Source organism: Ischnura elegans, chromosome 5 (genome assembly GCF_921293095.1).
Source record: "Ischnura elegans chromosome 5, ioIscEleg1.1, whole genome shotgun sequence".
NCBI classification, from domain to species: domain Eukaryota; kingdom Metazoa; phylum Arthropoda; class Insecta; order Odonata; family Coenagrionidae; genus Ischnura; species Ischnura elegans.
In genome coordinates this window covers 64,218,776-64,229,432 of record NC_060250.1, presented here as the reverse complement: position 1 = coordinate 64,229,432, position 10,657 = coordinate 64,218,776, and the positions used below count along the sequence as shown (strand labels likewise).

Below are 10,657 nucleotides of genomic sequence, written 5' to 3'. Positions count from 1 at the left end.
ATTAAGGCCAGGGAGGGTGTTAGGCGCAAGTAATACTTACGGGTGTGGGGGTATTGTATACCTGCCAGGCTAAGCAGGAGTTGTGGGGGTTCTCCTCCGAAATTTTTTTAAGAATAATGGTTCAAAATAGCGAGTTTTACGGCCTTCTGAGGGATATTTGATTAATCCCAACACTATGCTATAAGTAATACTGATCCAATTGAGCAAAATGGATTAAACTTAAAAATTTCTCCGAGCTCTGGGGGGGGGGGGGGTTTATCCCCCAAAACCCCCCCCTCACTGTGCCACTGCTACTAGCTAGCTACCCAGATAGCACAAAGTAAGTGAGTTAACCGTTTCTTATGGTTTTCTTACGGAAAAAATTGATAAGCAGCTTATCGTAAGCTAAGGGACTTATATAAGGCAAGGGTAAGACGTTAGGGACGTTTAGGTAAGGATTGCCGTCAAATATCCTCAGGCAATGTAAGTCACTTCTGTTGGAGCGCCAAAGGCGGCTGAACAGCGTACTAAACATGCTACGCGGCTCATCTTGACATGAATTTAAAGGCTATTGGGGAAATTTAGCGAGTTTTTATAAGGGCTAAACAACTGATAACAGATTTTCCCGTAAATAGAAAAAAATTAATAACTGCAAGCAACCGGCTAGTGAAGATATAAAGTATAGTACAAGTACTCTATCCATGCGGCGGAAAGAGAAAAAAAAATAACATCAGGGTGGAATCGAACGTGCGACCCCCGGAGCCGTAGCACTACACGCTGACCACTACACCACAGCAGTTGTTGAGATGAGGGAGCGTAGTTTCTAATTAAATATCCAATTATGTAAAAAAACTTGTTTGGCATGTGCATGAAAAACTGAATTTATTCAAGGTCCATACATTTTAACATTTATGAATTTTAAATTATGGTTTGATAACCCGATGACTACAATACGTATATTAGATGTTCCTTCCGGCATTTTCATATTATTCTACGTTGGTATTCTTGTGAAATTGTGTTTTTCTTACGACCTTCGTTAAGCTATCAGTTCATAAATGTGAATGATTTTCAAATTATGGTGGTATGATGTTATTTCTCCTCATAATATAGAAGCGCCAATAATAAAAACATTGTTTTAATGCATAAAGGCCTTAATTAACATTCTGTAACGATGGGATAATAACAGCATCTACGGAAGTGCTGAAAGTTTGGCATCCATTTTGCCATTACTCTGGATGTTTGTCGCCCTGGCCGTAAGAAACCCATAACAAGCTTACTTGAGAAGCGACTTCCTTATTTCTTCCTTTCACCTTATCTCAATGACTTATAATGTGCTAGCTGGGTACTATGTTGCAAGAAATCCTAGTGTTAACTGATTATGATGCAGAGTTCCTGGATTTGTAATTTGGGTAGAGTCTGAAGGGAGAGGATCACACGATCATTTTTTTTCGTCGCGAAAGTGATCATTATCGAGATCACTTTTCCCGTCGCAAAAAAGCAATCGCACTAGTGATCATTTTTCTGAATCACACGGTCACTCCCGCCGTCGCTTTTCACATCATTTCCAATATCACAGCTCGTTGTCATGTGGACCCACATCACGAAATTATATAGCGTGTTTGTTTATTTATGTCGTTCCCACAATTGTCAAACGTTGCGATGCAATCGCTCCATAGGGGAATGCGTTCCGAATGGCTGATATGGGGTTTTAGTGACGGTTTTAGCGACGGAAAAAGCGACCGGACGAGTGATGAAAAATAGCGATGGGAATCCTCATCGCGATCGTGAAAAACAATTGCCGGCGACGATCATTTTGCGCAGTGATCGCGATAGTGATCACTTTCGTGACGAAAAAAAATGATCGTGTGATTCAGGCTTCTTAGGAGCTTATTTCCCTTTCCTGCCGGCACTTACAATAGGTAAATGTTTACTGTGCTATGAGTAACATAAGAATATTTGAAACCTCTCTGTGCGGAGCTCTTTTTAGGGATGAAGTTACCCTGGTAGTTTCTTCCCTCACAATTGGGACCTAACTCAATGGGGTGCCCATCCCTTACCTTGGCGACTAGACTATAGTATATAGATAGATATCTATAGATCCTCCAACCCTATCTTAGCACGAATCCATGGCCAACTTATTGCATTACCAGTGGTTTTTTTTAAGCCAAACATTGCATTTGATTTTCCATAATTTTCTCTTCTATAAGAACTACTAACATTTATTTAAGCATTGTGGAATTTTAAACATGTTTCTAGCGTTAATAACAACAAAGTTAGTGAACGTAAGGTACTAAGACTATAGTTCACAAGTCCATTATTTTTAATGCTAAAATTTCGTTTGAAAATTGCTTACACACAGAAAAAAATAAAGAATTCATTTCAAAGTATGAAAAACTTGTAGCAGGTGAAATATCCATAGCAGCTATACACGACGTTAGGTCTTCTGATTATGAAAATGCCCATTGGCTCCACCTGACGTTTGGTGCGGAAAGGTTAAGGGGGTGTAGTGAAATACATATGTGCATATGTCTGTTTCCTCCACTGAATTACCATTAGCAGACCATCCCATCCTAGTATCTACAGGCTAAAGGCTTTAAGAAAACTTTTAGTAACCAGCAGGAGTCCAGTCTTATGGTGTTTATCCTGGGGGTATAATGGAGACACAACTCAGAAGATGTGAATTGGAAAAGGCTCTTCTTCATTCTGAGGAACTCGTACTGCAGTTTGTGAAGGAAAAGATTGGATAAGATTGTCATGAATTTTTTTGCAGAATTATATATACTTTATTGCAAAGTGTTGCATGCAAAAAATTAGTGCAAAGATGTAGTCGTGAAATTTGCAAGGCATTTGTTTTATCAAAAAGCTGCCTTTTTTATCGGCAAACAGAAGTCACTCTGGGGTGGGAGGTCTTCTTAATCATTAGGGGTGAAATCATTATGAAATGAATGTGTGATAGTTGGTATTTTATGATGCTACCTTTTGATGTATAATTGGCCTCATGAGAAAATGATTTAACTTTTCATTTTCTTGTGCTTTAGGGCAATAGAATTGGGTATAGCAAGGTTGATGAAATTACTTTTGATGAAATGATATTTGTTTTTAGTAAACAATATTTATTATTTACTTTTCACATTTACAGTACATAATTGCTTTTCTTTGTGACAGGATGGAAAAAATACATCTGCTTTTACAACAAATTTTGATGAAGTACCGCATACTCTATTCACATAAAGTAGTAGATTTGAACATTAATGAATACCATATCTAGAATTGACCAAGTAACAGTATATTTTATTTTGATGCAACAGTTCACCACATCAATTTAACTGTTAACTTTATTATAATTATCTTCTTTCATGTAAATAAATATATACACATGACTTTACTTGTGGTGACGCTAATTAATCATTGCCAGTTTTTTGCTTTAAACATTCACCAAACAAAACTACTATGATTTAAAAAAATACATATATCAGTAAATATAAAGATTTTCCTAATATGGGAAAGTTAAGAAGTGATTGTACATTTTCACATGAAATGTTTTCATATATTAGCCACAAAAAGCTGTCTGATGTCAACCCTTGAGATGACTTCTCAATCTTTTTCTTTGAAAAAGCCTTTTTTGAAGCAAGTTGCATTGTATCCACTCCTCCATATTACCCGTAGTTTGTCAGCAAATAATTTATGTCCCATGTATCATAACAGCCATGGTTTTTTCTGGCAGAGTAGTACAATACTCTATACCATCAGCTATATCAGCCACTGAAAATTGCTATGGAGTATTAAACATGTTCAATTGGAACCTTTCACTGAATTAGCTGTCCTCTTTAACATAGAGAATACAGATCTAGTTTCTATAATAGCCAATTCACCAGTTGCTGTATGTGTAACAGTTGTGGCCCCATAATAATTTGTTTTATATAGGTATTGATTAGGTAAGCATTCAGTTGTACACTTTTTTCTAGAAGAAATTTCAAGAATAAAACTATGCAATGGGTTCAGTATATATTAGTAGAATATTGCATCAACTTAGAAATATGAGGGGACACATTATGATTTAGCATCAGGCGATCATAACTTGCTACCGCTCGCTGGTCACTTTCTACAATGCAACACCGTATCTCCCTCAGTTGTTTAGGTAATAATTCTTGAGATAGTGAAATTGCACAGCTTGGCCAAAATTTAAAAATTGGTCTGAAAATTGGTTTCTTGATGTATCATTTGGTCTAGATTTGAAAAATGACATTTTTGAAAAAAATCCATTTTTTGACCCCCAAATGCCCTCAGAATATAGAAGCAGTTGGCAACTCTATCATGGATAGATAATCGAAAATTTAATGTTTTATCAATTTTTCCTAGGGTTTCAGATGATTTTGGGGTGGGGAGTCAATTCTATGATTCTTTGTTGTATCTCGCCTTGTTCACCCGAAACATTTATAGGAGTGAGTGAGTCAGTCAGTGAGTGGTCAAAAGTTGGTTTTGTGGTGTATAGATTCAAAACACGAACTTCATGAGAGAATTCAAAATAAATTTGATTCGCATCTTCGGTAGATTGCTGTCAGTGAAAAACCCAGAGGTTGGTGAAGTTTGATCATGATTAGCGGTAGCGTAACTAGGAATATGCTTAAGGAGGAATGGGGGAGCATAATGGGGCACCCACCCTCCCAGGCAACTTGGGTGGGGGGGTTGCACCTGGGAAAATTCTTGAAAAAATGTCATGCCAGGAAATACATTTTTCATCAATTTGGTACTTAAAGTTTGGGTTTCACTCGTAATTTGGTGGGAAACCATCACACCAGGGAAAACATTAGTATACTATAAAATTTGTCTAAGGCTTTGGGGGGTGATCTATTTATTATCCCCCTTATTTCCCCCTCCATAGTTACACCACTGATGATAAGTACTGTTAAAGGTATTCTTGATTCAAGCCCACTTCTTATGCTACTTTATTATGGCACTCATAGGCAGATCTAGGGGGAGGGGGCATGAGGTATCTGTCCCCCCAGACCCTTAAAAAAAAAGCAAGAGTTATAATACAGTCCCGTTATCATTGTTTTCATTTTGTATTACCTTGTGTGCCCCCCAGAAAATTCTGGATACGGCCTTACTTGTGCCCCCCCAGAAAGAAATCCTGGATCCACTCCTGATGGAACTCATGTGAATACTTTTAAACACACAGCTGTACTTCAGTTGTGTAACACACTTCAAAATTACAAAAAGGCACTGACATCTGCAAGCTTTAACTATGGAAAAATGAGCATACCTAAGAAACTATGGCAAATAAAAAAAATTAATTAACTACTGACAATTTGCCTCATCCATGTAAACCTTTGAAAAAATATTTTTCCTCGGTTGGCTTAAAGAGAAAGTTGGTTTAAAGCTTTCTAATCTCTCTCACATCTTTTTATTTTTACTCAGTGTGCATGGTTCAATACAAAATTATCCACATCAGATTAATTCATTAAGTCTTTCCGCAATTAACTGTTACCTAATTCCCCCAAATTAGTTGATGTAAGGATGTTATCAAAAAATTTTAATTCACATGTGCAGTAAATCATAAGTATAGGTATCTTAAATTTCAAAGTAAATGAAAGATTAAATGGGAAGGAAGTGAGAATGGGTCAGCCCCTCTTTCTTGTTGGTTCTTGGTCTCTGTTCTCAGTCCCGTTCTTAATTTGGTAATTTCTTTTCATTGCGTAATGCTCTATTTATTCATATCATCAGGGTTCTATGAAAATTTCTTATTACAAAGCATCAAGTTATCTCACGAGTGATTGGTTCCATAACATCACTCTATGAACAGTATGTAATGCAGATTATACTTGAGGAAATTTTGGTTTTTGCACACATTTTTTGGAATCAACGGTTTTTGGCCTTGGTTCCAATTCCATTTCTAAGCTTGAGAAGCTCTAGAACTGGTAGAATTGAGATCCAGAGAACAAACCTGACTCATCCCTAAAACAGAATTTTGTAAAAGAGTTGTAGCATACAAGTGCATGGTCAGCAGATTTATGTAGACTGTATTTAGGATTGAAAATTAATTATGTCTTCTTCAGTAGTATTTATTTCTTGAGGCCAAAGGGGGATTCATATGGTCAGACAAAGGAGCTTTACCTACGTGAATTCCGCCTCAATACATGGGAGGATTTTTTTCATTTCAAATGGCCTGAGTCTTCGTCGGGTTTTTCCCTGTCTCTACTTATTTCTTTATTTCTCATTCTTTATTTCCTACCTTTTGAATTTCCTTCATAAACTATGGATCATGGTACATATATTGACATCATTCTTCATTGACATCAGCATTAATCATATTTAGAATCACCAAGACATTTTAAGCAATTAATTTTTTGAGTTTCATCTACATAAAAAAGCGGAGAGTTTCAATGTAAGATGGTGTATAAAACCTTAGTCAAAATCCCTCTTTTTTCAAATTCAGATATCAAATCATAATCCATTTTAGCCTAATATTTATGGTTTTATCAACAACTGTTTAAAAAAATGTTTTTGTGTGAAGTAGAAAGTGGCAGGGTTAATGTTGTTCATTTCTCTTCCCTGTGTGTGGGAAATTTCATTACCTTTAGAAGCTAATTTGAGTTGGCTATTTTTTACATGTGCATGCACTTTCTGAGAATGCATTTTCTGCAATTTCTTTCATTCTTTGAATTTGGTCAGGCTTCACTTCTAAGGGGCGATTTATTTCTGGTAGAAATGTGAATTGTCCTTCAGCTTGAGGTCTTCATCATTGAGGTTGGATGGGGATAGGATAATTGAGGGTGATGTATTTTATATCATCAAGGTAATGTTCAAAGTTAAGTTGGTGGTGGAAGAAAGAGAAATGTACCAATTTTAATGTGAACAACTCGATTCAAATGTTCCAACAGAATTGCTCAAAAGAGAGAGTTTAGCCAATATTTTTTTTTAGTTTAAAGTAACGGAATAATAAAATTATGGTATTGGTTATTATTCAAAGGCTTACTTGACCAAACATGAGGATGAGGAAGTGATTGATTTCCAAAAAAGGGACTCAGGTGTGCTAACGAATATTTGGGTTCTACGAGTGTTAATGAGCTCTTCCTCACCTCTTCCTCATCTCTCCTCACTATAAATCTCTCCACCTATAAATTTAGTCTCTCATATAAATGATTATGAAATAAGAGTTTTAATGAGTATAAAATTGATTTAAAAAATGTACTATCTATAATTTAGAAGTCATAGCTTTTGTACATTTCACATCTTGGGTTTTTATAATTGAAGCTACATTTTATATTAAGTTCTTGGTTTTCAAGGCTCTTTTACTGCCTCTTGTAGATTGTCCTTGGGTGCTGTGGCATCCTCTGTAGACATGCTATGCACAGGAAAGAAATAAGAATGGAAACATGAAAAAAAATATAAGGCCATTGTTTGACCTTTTCGTAATTGTGATGGAACCGCTATAGTCACTTTGTGCTAGTCTTTAGTCGATTGGAAGATAATAACACAGAATTTTGATCAAATATAAAACTTAACTATTTGCACTTTTTTATTTTTTGTCACAATCTTTCTTTTTTCTCTGAAGATAAGCCAACTATTACCTCACTTTCTTTGATTTTATGAGAGTGAAGGGGTTACTAATAGATCATTAAATTATTTACCTTATATTTTCTCTCCAGCTTAGAGTACCTATTTGAGGAATAGGAGTTAAAGCAGCATTCATATTCAGAGGTATGGATCTGATTCTTTCAAGTCTCTGATATTTAACTAAATTTTTATTCCAAAGTTGCTTTACTATGAACTTTAAAACCCATGATTTAAAAAAGATGTGCCTGAGGCAATTTTTGCAATGAGCATAGCCCAATTGAGCAGTAAATAGCTAAATTTTCTTCCGTAAAAATGAGGCAAGAGATACAAGCTGTATTCTTGTTCCCTGATTCAACTAGCTACATTACATAAATATAAGTTAAATTGGAAAGCTTTCCAAGGGAGCTCTGACAAGTGTCCCTTAGTAAAAGTATACAGCCAAAGAATCTGAAGTTAGGGCATCCAAGTGGTGATAAAGTGTTCATCAGTAGCTGATCAGTAGTTGTGAAGTTGGATTTTGTCTCCTCATTATTAAAAATCTACCTACCTATCCCAAAGATTCAAAAGATTGGCTTAAGTAGCAAAAATTCTTGATCACCTGCTTGGGTGTAACTAAGGGGGCCCCTGCAAAAATTTGACTAATCAAAAAATCAAAAATTTCAGTACAGTACAAAAATGTTATCAGAAAGTAGGGTTGGTTTAAGTTCTGAGAAGGTTAAATTAAAAAAACAATTGGGGAGGAACACCTCCCCATGAAGTGGGGGTAACTACCAGAGGGTGTGGGTCCAAAGGCTCCCCCAGCCAAATTCTCTGGCTATGCCCATGGTTACCTGTCATCTCTGCAAGCAAACAATCAGTGGGGTTTTGATTAAAGGAAAGTAATTTTAAAAATCACTATACTTTTCCCCTTTGTTGTTTGTAGCAGAGATGGAAATTGAAATGCAAATTCATGACCTGTTCATGTTATTGACCTAGGGTTGCTTTCATCTCAGTGGATGGAAGTGAGAAAAAAATTTCAGAAGAAGTCCCTATTACTTTACTGTAAAAATAATGAGTGCCAATGTAGAATTATTAATGAGAAAGTTGTTTACATGTGATCTAGATGATACCAATGTATGTATGGATCTCATAGTAAAGTTTATAGAATGTCCAAATTCATTTTAGTAAAGAGGCATGTGCTTACATATCTTTATTCACATGTAGGTTGTAGCATTTCAGACAGCTTTACACGGAAATACAAGGAGTACAACAAGTTCATAAAAAATTAACTCTTTCCCATAAACATACCAGTTCTGGGAATCATTTGGTGCTAGCTGGGAACTACGTTGTTCCATGGCGCTAGTCTCTGCAAATAAACCACCAATAAATAGTATGTACTTCACTGTGGTTTAAATCTTCCTCTGTTCATGAAATGTCAATTCTTGGTAACAAGGACTTCAAACAGCATTTTCCTTGCTGAGAAATGGGGTGGTGACCGAGCAGGCTGTTTGACCAGCTGCCGCTGAAAATGAAGAACCTCCACTGACGGAAGTCGTGGGACGGCATTCCAAGCTTATGCTCCCTCCTCCACATCCATTGTTGAAGTTGGTGACTCCGACATACGTGGTCATTGTTGCCTCGCTGGCTGAGGATTCCCTTTTCCTGTAGTGGCTTCCGCCGCCAAAACCACCACCAGCTCCTAGACCACCAACATTTGGTTGACTATAGAGCCTGCAAATAAATATTTATAGAGTGAAATTGGGAGTAGCATTTGCAGTGAAAATGAAATAAAGTAAAAATGTGGTGGAGTTGAAAGTGGTCGAAAATAAAGGTCGATGCACACTTGTCCTAATGCCTTCAACGTATTTCCTTCTACCCTCTCCCTTTGATTTATATCGGTGTGCATCCTGGAGTGCCTACTTCTGGCCATCAAAATCGATAGAAAGAGTTGCAGACAAGCCAGAATTTCTTCATGCATTTTGGGGTGCATTTATTTGTAAGGAAGAATTGCCTCATTTGACATGGCAATCTGTCTAGAATATGGGATTTGCAAAAAAATGTTGAATTTTAAAGTGTGACAGTGAAATTGGTATTTTTTATCTGAAATTGTACATTTGTCTATTTGGCATCCAGATTGAATTGTAGTTTCTCCATAAAATTCACCTTTCCTCAGTTTTTGGTAGTAATAGCTGTCCTGCAAGCCCCTTCTCCATATGTAATCTCTCATGTAATCCTTGTTGAAACAATTAGTTAATATTATCAGTCAATATAATAATGGCTGTCTTGTACAGTCCGTGCTTTGAAGGAGACTTAAGCTACAAAGAGAAACTCACTTTCGAAGGGACCCTTGGAAGTAAGCATATGTGAGAGTTGTTGAAATGATTTCAATATGAGAGACAATTCATTACTAACCAGGATATCAGTTCACCACGCAATTTGCCATGGACTTGGTATGCATGGCTAGTGCCAAGGGTTTCAGATATCTCTCTCATGTGAAGTTTTGTGAGGACAGTTTCAAAAGAATCTTCCCCCAATAAAAACCTCCCCTTTATATTGATTCCTCCTAAAAAAATACTGACTACAGCTGTTTGGGCACCTATGCATGTACAGGTGTGCCCATCCCCCCCAATGCTGATGCATCCCCCAGAAGTAACTACATATCCTCACCCCTGCTGATATAATCCTTGCATTTTAAAATCCCAATTTTTTCTCTCAGAATATTTTTCTATGGCACAAATTGCACCTCGTATCCCTCATGTGGGTGGCCCTATATGCTTATAAAATATTCTCAACCAAAAATCCCTCCGATTGTGGACAGAGTTGAATGGAAGTGGAGTAGTATATGTCCAGTGACGTTCTTTTGGTTTATTTATGCCATGACGTAAAAGGCCAAAATGTTGTATCTGCTGTTAGAGACTTCATTGGTGCTATTAGCATGCATTTATCCCCATTAAATATCTTTCAACCAGATGGAAAAGAGTGGCATAGCTTTTGAAAAATTGAGCCTAACATATATTTCATTTGGTCTAGTGTTGCAATAAAGTAAACCAAGATGGAAGGACATGTGTGCACAGGCCTCCATTCATAACTTAGAGGTGGTGATAACCAGTGACCCTAAATGTCAAGAGAGAAAATACCAATG

General features: G+C 36.7%; 1 protein-coding gene across 2 annotated transcripts in view; it reads right to left on the bottom strand.

Annotated features, from left to right (window-relative positions):
* Positions 1-8,690: 8,690 nt before the first annotated feature.
* The window catches only part of LOC124158979 (diuretic hormone receptor-like), a 532,792-nt gene continuing 530,825 nt past the window's right edge, over positions 8,691-10,657 (bottom strand). For both annotated transcript variants that reach the window (XM_046534429.1, XM_046534430.1), the window contains exon 12: positions 8,691-9,246. In XM_046534429.1, the coding sequence (XP_046390385.1) occupies positions 8,973-9,246 (274 nt within the window). In that variant the 3' untranslated portion in view covers positions 8,691-8,972. The remainder of the gene's footprint in view (positions 9,247-10,657) is intronic.